Source organism: Scyliorhinus canicula, chromosome 8 (assembly GCF_902713615.1).
Source record: "Scyliorhinus canicula chromosome 8, sScyCan1.1, whole genome shotgun sequence".
Classification (NCBI taxonomy): Eukaryota; Metazoa; Chordata; class Chondrichthyes; order Carcharhiniformes; family Scyliorhinidae; genus Scyliorhinus; species Scyliorhinus canicula.
The window spans coordinates 53,549,146-53,572,343 of NC_052153.1; the positions used below are offsets into that span (position 1 = coordinate 53,549,146).

Here is a 23,198-nt window from a genome sequence, read left to right on the forward strand (position 1 = left end):
TCCTTAATGTTTTCAAATCAAGGTAACAGACTGTTACAAAAACACTTGCTATAGTAACAATGAACAAATATTTTAGACTTTTGCTCCCCAAAATGTTACTTCATTCCACCAACTAAAATGCAAAAACGTTCAAAAAAATCCTGCTCTTCAGGTGCAGCCAGTTGCTCTGCATCTTTCACAAGCAACAGAAATCTTACAAGCCTAAAAAGTATGCAGTAGCAATCTGCTCAACGGTAACAAGTGCACAGGGTTGAAAAAAAGAACCAACTTCGCCTTCTCCTGTAGCATCCAGCAAGTGTCATTGGACAGAAAATCAGGAACAGTAAGCAATTCCCTTCCCAAACATTCTTCAGGAATGCTGAAGCCAATCATAACACCTCTGTGGAAACGCAAAATACTCCAGATGCTTGAAATCTGAAATAATAATATAAAATTCTAGACATGCTCAGCAGTTCTGGGAGAAAGAAGCAGTAAACTTCTCAGGCTTTTGACCTTCATTTTCTGCTTTTATTGTACAACACAACACCTCTCTCCCTGTACCACAGGCAAGAAACATAACCCAACAAATAATAGATTATAAATGGAACATTCGGACTTCCGGTGGCGGTGATGACGTAGTAAGCATTTGGGAGCTCCCGATTTAAACGGACTTTTCGGCTCTTTTTAGAGCCCAAAACGGAGTTTCTTCGACGTCTCCCGGTGGGAGAAGGTGTTGTGATCAACTTTCTCCACATTTAATGCATCAAACTCGGAGTGGAACGCGGAAAAAAAACGGCAGCAGCTCCCCAGAAAAAACGGGGGAAGGATTTCAAAATGGCAGCCGGCGGAGCACCAGAGGAGTGGAGGCTGTGGGCACAGGAGCAGCAAGCTGCTCTCCTGCGCTGTTTTGCAGATTTTAAGGCTGAGCTGCTGAGCTCTCTGCAGGAAACAAATAAAAAGCTTTTGGAGATCCATGCGACCCAGGGTGCTGCCATCCAGGCGTTGAAGGAGCAGGCCGCTGAACGAGAGGAGGAGGCCGTGGTCCTCGTAAGGTGGAGGGGCACGAGGCACTCCATAAGAAGTGGCAAGACCGCTTCGAGGAGCCTGATCTCCACATGAGGCGGAAGAATCTGAGGATCTTGGGCCTTGCAGAGGGTCTGGAGGGGTCGGATCTGACAACCTACGTGGCCAGGAAGCTGAATACTTTGGTGGGGGCAGAGTCTTTCAGTCTGCCCCTGGAGCTGGAGGGAGCCCACAGAGTACTGAGGAAGATCCTGGAGGTAGATAGGAGTTAGGCGGAGGCACCAGAGGAGGGATTGTTGGGGGAGAGGCGCAACCTACAGGCTAAATTTGATTAGTTGACTACTAGAACGGCGGAGGCAGAGGAATTTCCTTTGCTGCCCTCGCGGGGGGCGATGGACAGAGTGCTTTCGGGGGTGTGGGTCGGAGAGGGGAACGTGTCTGACATTTATAAGGTAATGCAGGAGGTGGAGGAGTAGTCAGTGGAGGAGCAAAAGGCTAAATGGGAGGGGGAACTAGGGGAGCAGATAGATGATGGGACTTGGGCGGATGCCTTGGAGAGGGTTAACTCTTCCTCTTCATGTGCGAGGCTTAGTCTCATCCAATTTAAGGTGCTGCATCGGGCCCATATATCTGACTCGGATGAGTAGGTTCTTTGGGGGTGAGGACAGGTGCACCAGGTGTTCGGGGAGTCCAGCGAATCATGCCCATATGTTCTGGGCATGCCCGGCACTGGAAGAATTCTGGAAGGGGGTGGCGAGGACAATGTAGAGGGTGGTTGGATCCAAGGTCAAACAAGGTTGGGGACTCGCGATTTTTGGGGTTGCGGCAGAGCCGGGAGTGCAGGAGGCGAAAGAGGCCGGTGTTTTGGCTTTTGCGTCCCTAGTAGCCCGGCGGAGGATCTTGCTGCAGTGGAAGGATGCGAGGCCCCCCAAGTGTGGAGACCTGGATCAGTGACATGGCGGGATTTATAAAATTGGAGAGGGTCAAATTTGCCCTGAGAGGATCAGTACAAGGGTTCTATAAACGGTGGCAGCCTTTTCTGGACTTTCTGACTCAAAGATAGGTATCTTTGGGGGGGAGGGGGGGGGGGGGGGTGTTCTTTATTTTTTCTATGGTTATTTAACTTAATATTGTGTTAATTTAATTTGTTGTTAATATGTTTAGTTGTTAATTGAGGTTGGGCGAATGCTTATGACTGTTATTGTTGGTATTTTATTGCTGTTCGTTGTTATATAAATACAAAATTTTTCAATAACAAATTTTTTTTTTTTTAAATAAAATAAATGGAACATTCCAAATGTATTAATTCACCCAGTCAACAAGTCAAGGAAAGTCAGCAACATTTTTCCAATTGTTCCCTTTGGTCAAACTTCAAAAAACATGAGCTGATTTAACATCAGAGTTTGAGTTTTATTTGCTAAGATGTTGTCCAGCTGTGCCCCCACTGAATTTCTGCAACTTTAGGGATATCCAGTTCCTGCTCCAGCTTTGACAAGGAATAATTTACCAATCTAACTATTTAGCTATTTGCTATAATGTGTGAAGCTATATTCAAATATTTTTAATGCACTGTACATCATATTAAATATTACCTATTGATTGTAACAGGCAGAGGTTTACGAATTGAAGCATCCTTCGGCACACCAGCAACTGGTGCGTGTATTTTAGAATCCGAGGGCACCTCTCTTCCCAAGCCAGTCTTTGCTCCTTGGACGCTTCCTTTTCCTCTTGTAGAGTTAGTTGTCCTCCGGCTCCCTTTCCCTAGCTGGTTAGCATACTCTGGTTGTCTTAAAGTTGCTTTAGGTTTGCCTGAAGGAAGGAGAAGAGTACACTATAAAGTGGAAAGATAACAGTGGGTCTCAATTAGCTAGACTCATTCTCCAAAGCACAAGGATAAGCTTGGATAAGCAATAGAGAAAATCTCTTGAGTGTTTCTTTATGTAAATCTGGTCATTATGCCGACATCATGGATTCAACATGATTGGTGTTCCATAAATCACAAATTCAAAATAGGACATTAATTCTTTCCTCCCATTATTCCCCAGAGAAAATAAAAATGATATGACACGAACAATGCCTGAATTGGAGGGATTAGTTGAGTGAATATCCATACACAGATTTTTTGGAAGAAGACCAACCAGATCGATCAGGTGAGGAAGGAGCAGTGCTCCGAAAGCTAGTGTTTGAAACAAACATGTTGGACTTTAACCCAGTGTTGTAAGACTTCTTACTGTGCTCACCCCAGTCCAACACCGGCATCTCCACATCATGTCAAAATCCAGTAACCCAAATTTTAAAAACGGACTAGCATTGATAAAAGTGATTTTCACATCAGGACAGCCTAAAGTGTGATACAACCAATTAAGGTTGGTGAAATGGTCATTATTGTAATACAGGCAACTGCGGCAGTCATTTTGTGCACTGTAAGATCTCACACGAGCAAATGATCATAATCTATTTTCAGTGGTGCGGGTTAGAGATATGGAAAGGACATGTGAAAACTCTCCCGCTATTCTCAGTAGTTCCACATGATGTCTTAGTTCAATTAATATAACCATGATGTGGGAGACATTTGCCATATACCCTTCAACATAAATCTGAAGAACTCTTACAACGCCAGGTTAAAGTGCAACAGGTTTATTTGGAATCACTAGCTTTCGGAGCATAGCTCCTTCATCTGAACACATCTCGAGGATGCAAATGCACCTGCGTGTGACACATTTACTGAAATACCTTTATTTACCCCTTCTGCAGGAAAATTATGCTGAATTTTCTGGGGGGTGGGGTGGCAGGATTATTTTCGCCAAAAACACGCTCCCTCCTCAACACTCTAGATACTGTGGTCCAGCTCAACCTCCTGGGTCCATTAAAAAAATATGGTGCAATAGCAATATTAATGATTTGGATGAGGGAACAAAAGTGTAACATCTCAAAGTTTGCAGATGATATCAAGTTAGGTGGGAGGGTGAATTGTGACAAGGATGCAGGGATCCTACAGCATGATCTGGACAGGTTGGCGAGTAGGCAAATCAATGGCGGATGCAGTATAATTTGGGTAAGTGTGAGGTTATTCATTTCGGAAGCAAAACCAGGAAGGCAGGTTACTACCTGAATGGTTGTAAATTGAGAGAGGGGAGTGTGCAGCGGAACCTGGGTGCCCTTGTGCACCATTCACTGAAGATAAGCATGCAAGTGCAGCAGGCGGTAAAGAAGGCTAAAGGTATGTTGGCCTTCATTACAAGAGATTTTGAGTATAGAAGCAGGGATGTGTTGTTGCAGTTGTACAGGGTCTTGGTGAGGCCACACCTGGACAATTGTGTGCAGTTTTGGTCTCCTTCTCTGAGGAAGGATGTTCTTGCTCTCGAGGGAGTGCAGCAAAGGTTTACCAGACTGATTCCAGGGATGGAGGGACTGTCATATGAGGAGAGATTGAGGGGGGATCTCAGAGAGTTATAAAATTCTAACAGAGGGCAGCACGGTGGCCTAGTGGTTAGCACAACCGCCTCATGGCGCTGAGGTCCCAGGTTCGATCCCGGCTCTGGGTCACTGTCCGTGTGGAGTTTGCACATTCTCCCCGTGTCTGCGTGGGTTTCGCCCCCACAACCCAAAAATGTGTGCAGAGTAGGTGGATTGGCCACGCTAAATTGCCCCTTAATTGGCAAAAAATAATTGGCTAATCTAAATTTATTTTTAAAAAAAATTTTTTAAATAAATAAAATAAAATTCTAACAGGACTAGACAGAGTAGATGCAGGGAAGATGTTACCAATGATGGCTATGTCCAGAACAAGGGGTCACAGCCTGAGGATTAGGGTAAACCATTTCGGACAGAGATGAGGTGACATTTCTTCACCCAAAGAGTGGTGAGCCTGTGGAATTCATTACCACAGGAAGTAATTGATGTTAAATCATTGAATATATTCATGAGACGGCTAGATATAGCACCTGGGGAGAATGGGATCAAAGGCTATGGGGAGAAAGCAGGATTAGGCGATTGAGTTGGATGATCAGCCATGATCGTGATGAATGGCAGAGCAGACTTGAAGGGCCGAAAGGCCTCCTCCTGCTCCTATCCTATATATCTATGTATATTGTGGAGACAGTGGTGTGGTATTGGTATTGTCACTGGAGTGGTAATCCAGAGATCCAGGATAATTTTATAAAATTCCAGGGTACAAGTGTCACTGGTTCGGCCTGCATTTATTGCCCATCCCTAGTTGCCCTTCAGAAGGTGGTGGTGAGTTGCCTTCTTGAACCGCTGCAGTTCTTGAGGTGTAGTTACACCCACTCTGCTGTTAGGGAGGGTGTTCCAGGATGTTGCCTAGCAACAGTGAAGGAACAGCGATATATTTCCAAGTCAGGGTGGTGAGTGACTTGGGAGGGGAACCTCCAGGTGGTGGTGTTTCCCAGGTATCTGCTGCTCTTGTCCTTCTATATGGTAGTGGCTGTGGGTTTGGAAGGTGCTGTTTAAGGAACCTTGGTCAGTTACTGCAGTGCATCTTGTAGATGGTACACATCGCTGCCACTGTTCGTCGGTAGTGGAGGGTTTGGGTTTGAACCCACCACGACAAATGTTGGAAATGGAAATAAATATCTGGAATAAAAGTCTAATCATGTCCACAAAACAATTGTCAGGAAAATAAAACAGGCTGGTCTTCCCAGCTGTGGGGGAGGAAAAGGGGCAGGGAATGGAAGTAACCGTTAAGCCTAGAGGCGGTCATAGAGTGCATCAACTCCATGCAATCCTGGAAGGCATCAGGACCAAATGGGTTCCTGTTGGACATCTATAAAAAGTTGGTGATAGTACTGGCCCCACACCTGCTGGGGATGTTCAATGACTTGCTGTCTAGGGGGGTCTTGCTGCCCACACTGGCGCAGGCCTCGATCTCACTGATCCCGAAGAAAGACAAAGACCTGGCAGAATGTGGATCATACAGACCGATCTCACTCCTGAACACTGACGCAAAGGTTCTAGTAAGATGACTGGAGAGTTACTTGCCAGAGGTGATCACAGAAGATCAAACAGGGTTTGTCAAAGGCAGATAGCTTACAGCAAACATCAGGCTCCTGATGAACATGGTCATGTCTCCATCCAGGGAGGAGACACCAGAGATGATGATCTCCCTGGATGCAGAGAAGGCCGTCGACTGGGTGGAGTGGAAGTACCTCTTCAAGGTATTGGAAGATTTGGGTTTCGGCCAGTGTTCGCCTTGTGGGTGAAACTGCTGTACGGCACTCCCATGGCAAGCATCCAGACGAACGCCACAAACTTAAATTACTTCCTCTGCAGAGAGGCACAAGGCAGAAATGCCCACTGTCCCCACTGCTGGTCGCTCTTGCAATTGAACCACTGGCTAATGTACTCAGAGCAGCAGAGGGGTGGAAGGGCATTCAGAAAGGAGACAGGGAGCACAGAGTCTCTCTCTATGCGGATGATCTGCTGCTCTAAGTCTCAAACACCCTAGCCAGCATGGGAAAGATAATGAAATTCCGGAGGGAATTTGGATCCTTCATGGGATACAAATTGAACCCGAGTAAGAGTGAAATTTTCCCAGCAAACCCCCAAGGGGGAGCAGCATAGTTGGGAGCGATGCCGTTCAAACTGCTCCAGACCAATTTTAGATATGGGCGGCACAGTAGCAATGGGTGGCACGGTAGCAGTGGTTAGCATCATTGCTTCACAGCTCCAAGGTCCCAGGTTCGATTCCCGGCTTGGGCCACTGTCTGTGCAGAGTCTGTCAGTGTTTGCATGGGTTTCCTCCACATGCTCAGGTTTCATCCCACAGGCCAAAGATGTGCAGGTTAGGTGGATTTGGCAAGAAAATTTGCCGTTGGTGCCCACAAAAAAGGTTATGTGGAGTTATTGGGATAGGGTGGAGGTGTGGGCTTAAGTAGGGTGCTCTTTCCAAGGGATGATGCAGGGGCGATAGACTGAATGGCCTCCTTCTGCACTGTAAATTCTATGATTCTATACCTGGGGATCCAGATAGCCCACAACTGGGACCAGTTCTACAAGTGGAACCTATGTAGCCTGATGAAGGTGGTGAATGGCGGACCTGCTGAGGTGGGACTCATTCCTGCTCTCCCTGCAGGGAGAGTGCAGACGATTAAGATGAACATCCTGCCAAGATTCTTATTCATGGGCAATACCCAGACTTGGACTGACAAGTGGAAAGTAACATTCATGTCGCAGAAGTGCCAAGTAATGACCATCTCCAATGAGAAAGAATCAAAGCATTGCCCCTTGACATTCAATGGCATTACCATCACTGAATCCCCCATTATCAACATCCTGGGGGTCACATTGACCACAAACTGAACTGGACGAGATATATATATATATATATATATATATATATATATAACAAACTGAACTGGACGAGATATATATATATATATATATATATATGCAGCTCCAACAACACTCAAGAAGGTCAACAACATCCAGGACAAAGCAGCCCGTTTGATTGGCACCCCTTCCACAACATTCACTCCCTCCACCATCGACGCACAGTAGCAGCAGTGTGTACCATCTACAATATGCATTGCAGGAACTCACTAAGGCTCCTTAGGCAGCATCTTCCAAACCCACAATCGCTGACATCCAGAAGACAACGACAGCAGTTGCATGGGAACACCACCACCTGAAGCTCCCCTCCATCCTAACTTGGGTAATATATTGCCATTTCTTCACTGCCCCTGCATCAAAATCCTGGAACTCCCTCCCTAATAGCACTGTGGGTGTACCTACACCACATGGAATGCAGTGGTTTAAGAGGACAGCTCACCACCACCTTCCCAAGGGCAATTAGGGATCTCAACAAATGCTGGCCTCGCCGGTGAAGGCCACATGATTTTGATGTCTTTTCACGTGTACCAGAGGTATTGTGAAAAGTATTATTCTGCATACAGTCCAGGCAGATAACTCCATACATGAAAAACATAGGACATGTGATAAATACACAATGTAAATACATAGACATTGGGTGGAGTATATGGAGTGTATTGCTACCCAGTGGAGAAGATGTGTGTAGAGATCAGTTAGGTCCCGTACCAGCCTCCCCGAACAGGCGGCGGAATGTGGCGACTAGGGGCTTTTCACAGTAACTTCATTGAAGCCTACTTGTGACAATAAGCGATTTTCATTTCAAGAGGGTCATTTAGGAGTTTGGCAACAGCAGGACAGAAGCGGCTCTTGAATCTGTGCATGTTCTCAGACTTTTGTATCTCCTGCCTAATGGAAAAGGTTGCAAGAGAGAATAGCCAGGTGGGAGGGGCCTTTGATTATGCTACCCGCTTTCCCAAGGCAACGGGAGATCTGGACAGAGTCAATGGATAGGAAGCAGTTTTGCGTGCGGGACTGGACTGTGTTCGCGACTTTCTGAAGTTTCTTATAGTCTTGGGCCGATCAGTTGCCATACCAAGCTGTGATGCAGCCAGATAGGATGCTTTCTATGGTGCATCAGTAAAAATTGGTCAGAGCCAATGTGGACATGCCGAATTTCCTTAGTTTCCTGAGGAAGTCAGTGCTGTTGTGCTTTCTTGGATTTGGCGTGGCCTGAGTGGACCGGGACTGATTGTTGGTGCACACCTAGGAATTTGAAGCTGTCAACCATCTCCACCTCGACACCATTGATGCAGGCAGGGATATAATACTACGCTTCCTGAAGCCAATGACCATCTCTTTAGTTTTGCTGACATTGAGTGAGAGATTTGTGATGTTACATCACGCCACTAGGTTCTCTACCTCTCTCCTGTACTCTGTCTCATCGTTATTCAAGATCCGACCTACTACGGTGTCATCAGCAAACTTGTGGATGGAGTTTGAGCCAAATTTTGCCACACAGTCATGTGCGTTTTTTTTTATTCATTCATGGGACGTGGCTGTGCCAGCATTTATTGCCCATCCCTAATTGCCCTTTCGGGGGCAGTTAAGAGTCAACCACACTGCTGTGGGTCTTGAGTCACATGTAGGCCAGACCAGGCAAGGACGGCAGATTTCCTTTCCTAAAGGACATTAGTGAACCAGATGGGTTTTTACAACAATCGACAATGGTTTCATGGTCATCATTTAGACTTTTAATTCCAGATATTTTATTGAGTTATAAATACGATCACCTGTTGTAGTGGGATTCGAACCCGGGTCCCCAGATCATTATGCTGTGTTTCTGGATTACTAGTCCAGCGACAATGCGACTATGCCACCGCCTCCGTTTATCAGGTATAGGGAGTATAGTAGGGGACTAAGTACGCAGCCTTGTGGGGCCCCGGTGTTCAAGATTATCGTGGAGGAGGTGTTCTTGTTGCTCCTTACTGATTGTGGTCTATGGGTCAGGAAGTTGAGGATCCAGTCGCAGAGGGAGGAGCCAAGTTCTAGGTTTCGGAGTTTAGATAAGAGCCACGAGGTTTTGCTGCAGCTTTATAAAACCCTGGTTAGACCACACTTGGAATATTGTGTCCAGTTCTGGTCGTCTCATTATAAGAAGGATGTGGATGCTTTGGAGAGGGTGCAGAGGAGATTTACCAGGATGATGCCTGCACTGGAGGACATGTCTTCTGAAGAAAGGTCGAGGGAGCTAGGGCTTTTCTCACTGGAGCGAAGGAAGAGAGGTGACTTCATAGAGGTGTACAAGGTGATGAGAGGCATGGATAGAGTGGATAGCCAGCGACTTTTCCCCAGGGTGGAAATGACTGTCACGAGGGGACAGAATTTTAAGATGATTGGCGGAAGGTACAGGGGAGATGTCAGGGGCAGGTTCTTTACACAGATAGTGGTGGGTGCGTGGAATGCACTGCCAGCAGAGGTGGTGGAGTCAGAGTCATTTGGGACATTTAAGTGACTCGTGGCACATGGACAGCAGTAAATTGAAGGGGTGTAGGTTAGGCTGATCATCGATTAGGATAAGTGGTTGGTACAACATCGTGGGCCGAAGGGCCTGTACTGTGCTGTTCTATGCTACATGTTCTAAGATTGCAGGGGGCAATCCTTCGACGAAGCCAGAAAGCCCACGAAGCTCAGCAGGAAGGAAGGCGGCGGGCACAGCCTTGGGTGTGGCTGCTCATATCGCGGTGGAAACTCTGACCGACGTGATGGCACAGGAGTTTGAAAAACAGGTTGCGAAGCATTTTGAGGAACAGGGCAGGGTGATGATGGAAACCCTTAAGAGGTCAATTGAGGAGGCAAAGGGAAAATGCTGGAAAATCTCAGCAAGTCTGGCAGCATCTGTAGAGAGAGAAAAGAGCTAACGTTTCGAGTCCGATGACTCTTTGTCAAAGCTCATTGAGGAGGCACTTGGCCTGATCCGGGAGAAGCTGGAAAAAAGCTTAGAGGCGGTGAAGGAGCATGGAGAGGCGGCTTTGTTGCACCATGTCGTTGGAGCGGAGATGTTGCTTGTGGAGGAGAGGAGCAAGGGTCTAGGAGCAAAGGTGGATAACTTGGACAACAAAGAGACAGAAACCGACTGAGTACATTTCTCAGATGTTTTCCAAGCTTTTTGAGAGGGGGGTAGATTGTCACCTCCAGAGTTGCATCAGGCTCACCAAGTTCTCCGGCGGAAGCCTCAAGTCACCCCGGGCAGTGATTACTGTATTCCGCAGCTTCCAGCTGAAGGAGCGGGTTCTGCAATGGACCAAAGTGAATCGGGACTCAGGTGGGAAGGAAGCGTCATTAGGATATACCAAGATGTTGATGCAGAGTTGCGAAGCCACGTGTGCCTTTTAATAAGGTGAAGTCAGCGCTCTTCAGTTGTGGAGTACGGCGAGGCTGAAAGTGACTTTTGGGTCGAAAGATAATTTTTTCAAGATGTCTAGAGGCTTTAGTCAAGGGGCATTGGCTTGATTGAATGGATCTGATGTGAGATTGAGGACAGTGGGAGGGGGTTGGTTTGAGAGGGGTTTTATTTGTTTTATGTTTGGAATTGAGGGGCTACTGGTCAAGGGTTGAGCACCATCCCCTGGATTCTCCAATATTGTGGTGACACACATGGCAACTCAACTGGGTGTGTTTTTCCATATGGCACGGTAGCACAGCACTGTTGATTAACAACTCCAGGGTCCCATGTTCAATTCCTGTCTTGGGTCACTGTCTGTGCAGAGTCTGCAAGTTCTCCCCTGTGTCTGCGTGGATTTCCTCCGGGTGCTCCGGTTTCCTCCCCCAAGTCCCGAAAAGGTGAATTGGACTTTCTGAATTCTCCCTCAGAATGTGGCAACTAGGGGCTTTTCACAGTAACTTCATTGCAGTGTTAATGTCAGCCTACTTGTAAAAAAATTGAAAAATACAGTGTGCGCAATTTTGCAGTATATATCATATTTGAATTTATGCTTTAATAGACCACCAAATTATTCTGTTTTGCACAAGACAAAATATAAAGTAGCTATTGTGATCATGAAACATCGGAATATTCTGAGAATGTGAAAGGCACTTGAGAAATGCAAGGTCTTTTCTCATTTGCTTCTGGGAGACCAAAGAACAAATTAATTCAATTTGACCCCCTTGGATTGGAACATCAGAAAATTGTGACAATTCAGAGTAAAGACAGCCACACACTACATTTTAACATCTGATTTTGACAACAACTCACAACTGAATTTTCAAAACAAAAGCAGGCAATTTATACTTAAATACTTACACCCAATCCTGTGAAAATAAACTTCAATTCACGTTGGATGATTTGTCCAAAGCCAGTGGGTTCTATTAACCTCAATGACAACACTGGATTGGAACTTGAAACTTTGTGTAAAGATCAAAAGATGGATTTGGCATCTTGAAACGAATAACATAAGAATCTTAGCCTCAACAAAGTTCTTATATCATTTTTTCCAGAAGATTCGCTCACTAAAGAGCTGACAATGGCTTTGGGTGACTTACCAACTTGGGTGGCTGGTGGAACACGTTTTAACCGTACTTGGGAATTTACCAATGTTTGCCCACCATGCCTCTTCTTAGGACTTCGCTGACGGGCCACCAGTTTGGCAATGTGTGCGATTTCGTTGTTTACAGTAGCAAAACAAACAACCTATGGACCAAACACAAAAATAAATCAACTTTCAGGATTGAAGTAACTTGTAAGTGACTGACTTTATGAACTGTTTGATTATGCTTTCTGAAGGAAAGTGCTAAATCTATTTATGCTTTCTAGAACTACATTAAAAATGACATTTCATGAAAGCCTGATGCCACATGTGTAAGCTTCTTTGTTCATTATGTAAGGAAATTCACATGAAATAGGAGCTAGAGCAGGCTGTTTGTACCCTGAAGTTAGCTTTTCCATTCAACAAGATCATGGCTGATCGTCTACCTCAACTCCACCTTTCTACACTATCCCCATATCCCACACTGCATTAGCAATCCACAAACCCAGGGTAATGCACTGGGGACCCGGGAGAGAATCCCACCACAGCAAACGGTGGAATTTGCATTCAATGAAAAAAATCAGGAATAAAAAGTCTAGTGGTGACAATGAAGCCATTGTCAGTCATTAAAACCCATCTGACTCACAAATGTCCTATAGGGAAGGAAACCTGACTTCCCATCTGGTCTGGCCTGCATGTGACGCAAAACTCACAGCAACATGGTTGACTCTTAAATGCCCCCCAAAATGGCCTAACAAGTCATTCAGTTGCATTAAACTATGAGAATGACAATAAGGAATGAAATTAGATGGGCCAACACACATGAACCCAGGCACTGGAAATGACAACAGCAAACCAGTCCTGTCGACCTGCAAAGTCCTTCTTACTTATGTCTGGGGGCTTGTGCCAAAATTGGGAGAGCTGTCTCACAGACTAGTCAAGCAACAGCCTGACATAGTTATACACAGAGTCTTATCTTCTGCCCCAGGCAACACCATAGATATTCCTGGGTCTGTCCTGCCCCACCAGAAGACAGACCCAACAGAGGTAGCATCACAATGGTATACAGACTGGACAGAGTTGTTATTGGAGTCCTCAACATCGACTCTGGACCCCACAAAGTCTCATGGCATTAGGTCAAACATGTGCTGATAATCTGCTGATTACCAAGTACCACTCCCACTCAGGTGATGGGTCAGTATTTCGCCATGTTGAATACCTAATGCAAAGAAGCACTCAGGCTGGCAGGGTGGCAGGATGTAATCTTTGTGGCGGATTCCAATGTCCATCACCAAGAGTGGCTCAGACCGAGCTGACTGAGCCCTAAAAGAGTTAGCTTCCAGTGGGTGTATGCGGCAGGTGTTGAGGCAACCAACGAGAGGGAAAAACATGCTTGTATTGACCAACCTGCCTGCTGCAGAGACACATATCCATGACAGTATCATAAGGAGTGACACCACACAGTCCTTGTGGAGACAAAGTCCAGTCTTCAAATTGAAGATACCTTCCATCATGTTGTGTCACACTGCCACTGTGCTAAATGGGATAGATTTTAAACTGATCTAGCAATACAAGGCTGTGTAACCAGCAGCAGCATTGTACTCAACCACAATCTGTAACCTCATGGCCTGACATATTCCCCACTCTACCATTACCACTAAGTCAGGAGGTCAATTCAGGTTCAATGAACAGTGTACAAGGGTATGCAAGGAGTAGCACCAGACAAATCAAAAAATGAGACGTCAACCTGGTGAAACTACAACATGGGTGTTTTGGCATGCAAATAGTCTTAAGTTGCAAGTGATAGACAGAGCTCAGGATTCCACAGCCAACCAATAAGATCCAAGCTGTGGAGTACTGGCACACATTTGAGAACTGAATGGTGCTGGACAAACAAACAACTCATTGGAGCGGGAGGCTCCAAAAATATCCCCATCCACAAAGACGGGTGAAACCAGTATATCAGTGTAAAATATGCTGCTGAAGCGTTCGCAACAATCTTTGTGCTCCAGAGCTTGCCATGACCGTGGACAAGCTGTTCCACCTCGGGGACAACACTTTATCTACCCAGACATACAGTGGCAGCCGTGGAGTGAGTGGTCGCACACACGGCAGCTCCGGAGGGAGGGCATTTTATACCCATTAATGGGGTAGCTCCGGCTGGAAAGTGGTGCAGAAAGTGAAGAGGGAGAGCTTCCCCCCAGGATTGCGATGCCTACTGGCTACCAGACCTGGCAAAAAACAGTCAAAGACCTGGCTAAGGAACTGGAGGGGACCTGTGGCGCAGCAACAATTACGAAAATGGCAGAGGGGAAAGGATCGCACCAGTGGGAAAGATGAATTTCGACAGCAATGGAAGGAGATGCATGGGGACTGGTTGAAGGTCATCAAGGGAACAGTAGGTCCTCTGCGAGGGTTGATGGACCAAGTAGAAAAGGACTGGAGGCACAAGGGGCGAAGATACGAGAGGTGGAGATGGTGGAATCTGACGAGAGCGACCGGATTGTGTCCTTGGAGGCAGAGGTCCTGGAGGACTTCTGCAAATTACTGAGGGTGAAGGTGGAGGAGCAGGAAACAGGTCCTGGCAGCATAACCTACGGATTGTGGGGCTGCCAGAAGGTGTGGAAGGAACGAGTACCACAAAATATGTGTCACGGATGTCGTCTGAGCTGGTGAGCAGGGAGTGCTGGGAAAGGGTCCAGAGGTGGACATGGCAGCAGGGGGGCGGGGGTTTGAAGGCCAGGATGACTATTTTGAAACACTAGAGGCAATGACTTTATAAGGGACCATAAACAGGGGGAGAACAGAGTTGGAGGACAGAGAGTTGGTACGAGACAAGAGGAACTGCATTTGTAAAGGTTGGAGTTTATGATCGTTGAATGCTGCCGAGGATGGAGGTGGGGTACTTTGCTTTGATTCGTTTATGTTATTGTAATAATAATAATCTTTATTGTCGCAAGCAGGCTTACATTAACACTGCAATGAAGTTATTGTGAAAATCCCCGAGACGCCACATTCCGATGCCTGTTCAGGTACACCGAGGGAGAATTCAGAATGTCCAATTCACCTAACAGCACGCAGTTCGGGACTTGCGGGAGGAAACTGGAGCACCCGGAGGAAACCCACACAGACATGGGGAGAACGTGCAGACTCCGCACAGACAGTGACCCATGCTGGAAATGGAACCTGGGACCCTGACGCTGTGAAGCAACAGTGCTACCCACTGTGCTACCATGCTGCCCTGCTTCAGGGATTTATAAGTTCATACATGGGTAAGGCCCCACCCCCACTCAGGGTTTGACTAAAAGTAATGGGGGGTGTCCATTTTGTTGAACCAAAGAACAGGGTTTGTGGGGCCAAGCAAGTACATATGAGACATGTGATATGACATAATAGTGGGGTACTGGAGGGGACGCCGATGATGCTAGTCAACCTATATGCACCAAATCGGGATGATGTGGAGTTTGTTGGGAGTGATCCCGGATCTGAATACGCACCAATTGATTATGGGTGGAGATTTTAATTGCGTGATAGAACAGAGGGTGGGCAGATCAAGCCCCAAGTCAATGGAAAGGTTGAGGACATTCTAGGAGGCATTGAAGGCGATGATCCGAGGGGAGATGATCTCGTTCAAGGCACACAGGGACAGGAAAAGGAGGGAGGAGCATGGACAGGTGTTCGGTGAGATAGTCGAGGTGGTAGAGGATACGCGGGTGGCACCCACTAAAAAGATTTGCTGGCGAAGAGGAAGAGGTTGCAAGGGCAATTCGATAGGTTGATGACGAGGACGGCAGGGGTGTAGCTTAGGAGGGTGAGGGCGTTGCAATATAAATACAGGGAGGAGGCAGGCTGCATCCAGGGAAATTTCGGCGGTCCGAAGGGAGAAAGGGAAGGTAGGATCAGAGCCTGGGAGATAAAGGAGGTGTCTCAGGGGTACTATGAGAAGTTATACAGGGAGAGCAGAAAGGGATCTAGGACGGTTCCTGGATGGATTGGAGTTTCCAAGGTTGGAGGAAGAGAGGAGGCAGGCATTGGAGAAGCTATTGGGGCTAAGTGAGGTGATTGATAGCATTAGGGGGATGAAGTCAGAAAGGCGCCGGGGCCGGATGGCTTTCAGCAGAGTTCTAGAAGTTCTGTTTGCAACAGATTCCACACCGCATTTGTTGGGGATATTCAGTGAGGCATTGGAAAAAGGGGAGCTGCCAGAGATGCTTATGCAGGCATCAGTCTTGCTAATCCCGAAGAAGGGGAAGGATCCGTTTGGGTGTGGGTTACATAGGCCCATTTTGTGAAGGTGCTGGCTAAGTTGGTGGCGGGAAGGTTGGAGACATGTGTGCCAGGGCTGGTTGCGGAGGACCAAACGAGTTTTGTAAAGGACAGTCAGCTCTCCAGCAACATCAGGTGGCTATTGAATATGGTTATGACTCCATCAATGGGGCGGGTGCCAAAGGTTTTTGTCTCTATGGATGCAGAGAAGGCTTTTGATCAGGTGGAGTGGAGGTATCGATTTGAGATCTTGGGTAAATTTGGGTTTGGCCCGAATTTTGTGCTTGTTGCATGTAGCTCCGGTGGCAAGTTTATGCACCAATGGGACAAGTTCACGGAGTTTTGGGCCACACAGAGGTACAAGATAAGGTTGTCCACTGTCGCCGTTGCTGTTCACGCTGGCGATTGAGTTCTTGCCGATGGCTCTCAGGGGGTTAGTGAGTGGCAGGGGATTGTGAGGAGGAGCAGGGAGCACTGGGGTGTCGTTGTATGTGGACAATCTGTTGTTGTTTGTATCTGCTGGAGAGTATGGGTAAGATCATGGAAATATTGGAGAGGTTTGGGGCCTTCTCTGGGTACAAGTTAAATGTTGGGATGGGCAAGGTGTTTCCGTTTGAATGTGGCAGGGCTGGGACCAACTTGGGGATGTTGCCATTTAAGGTAGCTGAACTCCAGAGGTGATGGGACAGTGACAGCCCTCGACATCAAAGCAGCATTTGACTAAGTGCAGCAACATGGAGCTGCAGCAAAACGAGAGTCAACGTGAATCAGGAGGGAAACGCTTAGGGTCACAGCAACCGCATGGTTGGAGTTAGACCTATTACAGAGGAAGATGGTTGTGGCTGTTTGAGGTTAGTCATCTCATCTCGAGGACATCTTTGCAGAAGTTCCTCAGGTTAGCCTCTATGGCCCAACCATCTTCAGTTGCTTCATCAATGTCTTTCCTTCCAAAATAAGGTCAGAAGCTGCTCACTGATGATAATAGAATGTTCAACACCATTTGAGACTCATCAGATATTGAAGCAGTCAACGTCCAAATACAGTAAGACCTGAACAATATACGTGCTTGGACTGATAAGTGGCAAGTAACGTTCATGCCAGACAATAGTAATGATCAACTCCAACAAGAGAGAATGTAACTATCATGCCTTGACATTCAATGGCATTACCATCACTGAATCCTCAACTATCAACATGCTGGGGGCTGACAGTTGACCAGAAACTAAATGGTACTAGCCATGTCGCAACAAGAGCAGGTCAGAAGCTAGGAATCCTGTAGCTGTTCACTATCTACAAGGTCCAAGTCAGCAATGTAATGGAATGCTCTTCACGTGCTTGGATGAGTGCAGCTCCAACAACACTCAAGAAGTTCAATACCATTCAGGACAAAGTCAAAGCAGCCCACTTGATTGGCACCCCTTCCACAAATATTCACTCCCTCCACCATCTACACAGTAGCAGAAGTGTGTACCATCAACAAGATGCACTGCAGGAACTCACCAAGGCTCAATATTACTGCACCTTCCAAATCCACAACTGCTACCATCTGGAAGGGCAAAGGCAGCAGCTGTGTGGAAACCCCACCACCTGAAAGTTCCCCTCCAAGTCACTTACCATGGCGAGTTGAAACTATATCATTCCTTCATTGTTACTGGGTCAAAATCATGGAACTCCCTCCCTAACTGTCTGTAGGTGCAATTACACATGGACTGCAGCAGTTTGAGATGGCATTTCAACACCACATTCTCAAGAACAGTTAAGCATGGACAATAATTGCTGGCCTAGCCAGTGGTGCCCATATTCCCTGATTTAATAAAATAAAAATTACATTTGTTTACATCACTTTCACGTCTATTCTCATATCCACTTTTCCCTTTCCAGATCAATTTCTTGGTCCTCCTTTGCTTAAATTGAAAATATTCATGTTTCCTGCTCTTGTTGGCAACACCATTGTAGTAGACGAAGGAAGAAACTTCATGGAACACACAGTAGGCAGTATGAGAACAAGATTTATTTACACTATACACAATAACCACAAATACTACAATTCCTCACCCTGAAGGGACACCCTTCCCGACCTGCACCCAGAATTGGGTTTATATAATGTGAAGCTCCTCCCAGTCATGGTGGAGGCTCTGGCTCCTCGATTGCTTGGGGAGTTCATACTCCATGGTGTAGACGGGAATTGGATGAAACAGTGCTTGGCCCGAGGGGGTGATAACAACCATCATCCTCTTCCTTTGACCTAACAGCATCTTTAACTCCTCTAAGCCAAGGTTGTAGAGTTTCTGTGCCCAAAGGGAATACATACTTGGCGCAAATTATGTATTCATTCTTTAAATACTAACTTTGTATGGATATCTTATTTTTCAATGTACTTTCCCAATCTACTTAGCAATACGCCACTTATATCTATATATTTTGCTTTGTTTTGATTTAATTTACTCCAGTTCAAACACAAGATAACATTTTATCATATTGTGGTCCTTTTCCTTCACTACAATATTAGTGAATACCAATATTACCAATAAATACACCAATATTACAATAAATTAAACCCCTCTCATTGCAACAATACTAGATCTAAAATTGGTGTTCCTTAGTTGGATCTGGAAAACCATCCTGAATATGTTCCATGAATTCTTCCTCCACAGTCCACACTTTGACTGCAAATTTAATTTGCCTTCTCTATGCAAAAGATCGAACACGCCAAGTTAGTCATAATACTTTTATTACATGCATTTCAAACTTCCCGATTTGACCAACACGAGAGCTATTGTTGGGTTTGTAAACGATTTGTACCATTTTCTTCCCTTTGTTGTTTCTTAGCATATCCACATATACCCTCTCCCCACAACGATAATGTAACTGATCTTGCTCAGTTTAGCATTCTGTCAGTACTGTAATGAATTTACATATTACAATGAATTCTACTCACCTATATTTCTGTTGAGGAAGCTATATAAATTCAAGTTATTCTTTAGCCCCACTGGCAATGGTAGTCTCTAGTGTTTCCACAAAGTGATTATTTGTGTGTGAACCAAGCATATCAGACTATATGATTGAACGTGCATCACTGCTCAGTCTAACTCTGACCTCACCTAATATAAATGCAAATAATTACCAGCAGACACTAATACGCAGTGATCAGACACACAAGCTTTGGGATTTTCTTTTCTCTTTTTCAGGCTGACAAATCCTAAAGCTAACAGTCACTCCAACTAAGGTTGTCTAATCAGCATTCACCAGTGAATAATGAGGCATGCTTGAGCTGAATGGCTTAGTACCAATACATTTCCTAATTAACTCCTTTCTCCCCTGCATTTTTTCAACTTCCTTCTTTTTCTGAGAGAATTCTTCTTGCTGGGGTATACTTCCATAGTTTTGGGTGCCCAGTTTTTTTACGTGATCCTCTGAATCAAAGCTTTAGCTGGCACCTCACAGCCATGTTTTTCAGTCTACATATGTGACTGTAAACTCATGTTAAGGACACCTAGCCAGTTTTAATCTTCCTAACTTAAAGGGGCTAGATTCTCTGTTCTCCCAGCCACGTATTACTCGGCAGCACGCTGTTCGCTGGTGGCGGGAATTTGTCTTCCTTCCGCTTGTCAATTGGATTTCAATCCAATTGTCAACGATTGGCTTGGAATGTTTTTAGGCACATTTTTTCCTGGAAATCCTTCAAACCTGGTTCTTGAAACAGGTTAAAAAGAGATTGGAAACCCCAACTCAAAAGTAAAACAGTACAAGCCAATCAGAAGTTGGATGATTAATCTAAAAAAATTAACAATAAACCCGTGGTTAAATTTCTCATAGGGACTTCCGGTGGCGGCCATGGATTAGTAGGTCGCGCATTTCATTTGGTAGGTCCCGCTCATGACGGACCTTTTGGACTTTCCTCCCGATTTTTTCAGAATTTTATTAGAAAAATCGTTGGAGAGTGAGAGACAGTGAGGAGAAATCCCCCAACAGTATATAGAACCGTGGATCAGAAGTGGTCGTATAAGAACAATTTGTCGAGTAACGAAGGCGACTGTAGAACCTGCAGCACATGAAAGCATGGCGGAGGTGCAGGATCCCGGTTTGATGGCACATTGGTCAACGGTACAGCTGGTGGAGTTCATTCAGGAGAGCTTCGCCAAGCAAAAGGTGGAAGGGTTAGACCCAATAAAGGCAACGATTGATCGGGTGGAACAGGGGCTAGAAGCCAACACACTGCCAATTCAGAAGGTGGAGGAGAACGTGTCCGAGCAAGAGTGCATTGGAGGCATCGGAGCATTTAACTGCATTGGAGGTGGAGGAGGGGCTGATGAGGGACCACCAGAAAAGGCTGCAGGAGAAGGTGGAGGACCTGGAGAACGGGTCCCGGAGACAGAACTCGGGCATCGGACACAAGGGCATAGGTGGCAAGTATGCTGGAAAAGTTGATGGGAGTTGGGCGTTTACTCGACCCTTGGAAGTGGACAGAGCGTATAGAGCGCTTGCGAGGAAGCCGCGAGTGAATAATCTGCCGAAGGCAATGGTGGTGCGAATGCACAGGTTCCTGGACAAGGAACAGATTTTGCGGTGGGCCAAGCAGACATGGAGCTGCAAGTGGAAGAACTGTGAGTTGCGCATCTATCAGGATCTGAGCGCGGAACTGGCCAAAAGATGAGCCGGATTCATTAGGGTAAAATCGGCCCTCTTCAAGAAGGGGGTGAAGTTCGGGATGTTATACCCAGCGTGTCTGTGAGTCACGTATGAAGGCCAGGAACTTTACTTTGAATCACCGGACGAAGCGATGGACTTTATCAAAGACAAAAGGCTGCAGGGGTTTGAGGGCATTGAACCTTTGGGGAGGGTATTGCGGTATCGATTCTGTTAAAGTTATTTTAGTTTTGAATTGTATATGCAGTGCCCTTTGTAACAAGTTTTTGGGCCATTCCTCGGATCGGTACGTTAACTTTGTTTCAGTGGGTGGAGGGATTATTTCTACTGTGTGTTTGTTGGGAACTGCGATCCGGATCAACAAACCGGTGGCATTCGTAGCAGGGAGAATAGTGGTGGACGTGGGGGGCAAGTACATCATGGTGAGCGGGAAGCTTGAGGGGATGCTGGTGGTGCTTGTGAACATATACGCACCAAACTGGGACGATGTGGAATTTATGAGGCGGGTGTTAGGGAAGATCCCGGATGTTGAGTCATAAGCTGATCATGGGGTGGACTTTTTTTTTAAGTAAACAATTTTATTGAGGTATTTTTGGCATATAAAACAATGACATGGGGAGGACTTTAACACGGTCATTGATCCAAGGTTGGACCGTTCGAGGTCAAGGACAGCGAGGGTGCCAGCCATAACAAAGGAACTAAAGGGGTTCATGGAGCAGATTGGGGGAGTAGACCCATGGAGGTTTGGACAGCCAAGAGGGAAGTTTTCTTTTTTCTCCCACGTGCGCAAAGCATACTCGCGGATCGATTTTTAAAATTCTTAGCAGGGCTTTACTGGCGGGGTTGGTTGACACAGAGTATTCGGCGATTGCTGTGTCGGACCATGCCCCACATTGGGTGGACTTACAGGTGAGTAAGGAGATAGGGCAGCACTCGCAATGGAGGTTGGATGTGGAACTGTTAGCGGATGAGGGGGTGTGCGGGCGGGTGAACGAGTCCATCCAGAACTATCTAAATTACATGGGGGAAAACTTGGCAGCAACGGTCTGGGAAGCGCTGAAGGCAGTGGTTAGGGGGGAGCCAATCTCGATGGGGAGCCAATCTCGATACGGGCCCAGAGGGAGAAGGTGGAGCGAACAGTGATGGATAGGTTGATTGGGGAATTACTCCAGGTGGACAGAAGATATTTGGGGGCTCCAGAGGCGGGGTTATTGAAGGAACAGCAGAGGCTACATATGGAGTTTGGTCTGTTATCTACAAGGAAGGCGGTGGAGCATTTGAGGCAGGCGGGGTGATGAGTGGGGGGGGGGGGGGGGGGGGGATATACGAGTCTGGAGTCTGGAGAGAAGACCAGCAGGATGCTTGCGCACCAGCTGAGGAAAAGGGAGGTGACCAGGGATATGAAGAGTGAAGGACAGAGGTGGAAACGTGGTCTTGGATCCAGCAGGGGTGAACGAGGAGTTTTACAGCAGGCTATATGAGTCGGAACCCCTAGCTGGGGTAGAGGGGGTGAGGCAGTTCCTGGGTGAATTGATGTTTCCGAAGGTGGAGGAAGGATTGGTGGAGGGGTTGGGAGCCCCGATTGGAATTGAATAAATAGGAGAGGGGCTGGAGGCCACGCAGTTGGGTAAGGCCCCGGGATCGGACGGCTACCCAGTGGAATTTTACAAAAAGTTCTCGGAGATGCTGGGTGCTGGTGAGGACATTTAGTCAGGCAAGGGGGCGGAGTGTCCTTCCCCCAACAATGTCACAGGCCTCGATTTCACTGATCCTGAAGCGGAGAAAGACCCAGAGTTATGTGGGTCATATAGGCCAATCTCCCTATTGAATGTGGATGCTAAACTGTTGGCGAAAATATTGGCCTCAAAGATAGAGGACTGTGTCCCTGAGGTGATAGGGGAAAACCAGACTGGGTTTGTTAAGGGCAGGCAGCTGACGGCCAGTGTTAGAAGGCTCTTCAATGTAATCATGATGCTCTCTGAATGGGAGGGAATGAGGTGGTGGTTGCGACGGACGCGGAAAAGGCCTTTGACCGGGTGGGGTGGAATTATTTGTGGGAAGTGTTAGGACAGTTTGGGTTTGGGCAGGGCTTCATTGATTGGGTTTGGTTGTTGTACCAGGCACCGGTGGACAGTGTACGAACAAACAGCTGATGTCGGGCTATTTTAAGCTGCACCGAGAGACAAGGCAAGGATGTCCGCTCTCCCCGCTGTTGTTTGCTATGGCCATAGTTTTCAGATTATAAATTGAATATGGGGAAAAGTGAGATGTTCGCGATCCAGACGAGGGGGCAGGAGAGGAGACTGAGAGAGCTGCCGTTTAGAGTGGTGGGAATGGTGGGAGTCTGGGGATCCAGGTGGCACGGGAATGGGAGACACTACACAAGTTAAATCTGACCCGTCTAGTACAGCAAACGAAGGAGGACTTTAGAAG

At 46.6% G+C, this 23,198-nt stretch overlaps 1 protein-coding gene and 1 long non-coding RNA gene across 5 annotated transcripts in view; one reads left to right on the plus strand and one right to left on the minus strand.

Annotated features, from left to right (window-relative positions):
- The window catches only part of LOC119970263, a 57,791-nt gene extending 45,886 nt beyond the window's left edge, over positions 1-11,905 (plus strand). The window contains exons 2-3 of the long non-coding RNA XR_005461574.1: positions 3,048-3,152; positions 11,824-11,905. This is a non-coding gene — a long non-coding RNA (uncharacterized LOC119970263). The remainder of the gene's footprint in view (positions 1-3,047; positions 3,153-11,823) is intronic.
- Positions 1-23,198, minus strand: part of LOC119970262 (tudor domain-containing protein 7-like) — a 210,945-nt gene that overhangs the window by 152,603 nt on the left and 35,144 nt on the right. For all 4 annotated transcript variants that reach the window (XM_038804596.1, XM_038804593.1, XM_038804594.1 and 1 more), the window contains exons 3-4: positions 11,869-12,016; positions 2,595-2,811 (exon numbers count right to left, since the gene is read on the minus strand). In XM_038804596.1, coding sequence (XP_038660524.1) covers positions 2,595-2,811; positions 11,869-12,016 — 365 coding nt within the window. The remainder of the gene's footprint in view (positions 1-2,594; positions 2,812-11,868; positions 12,017-23,198) is intronic.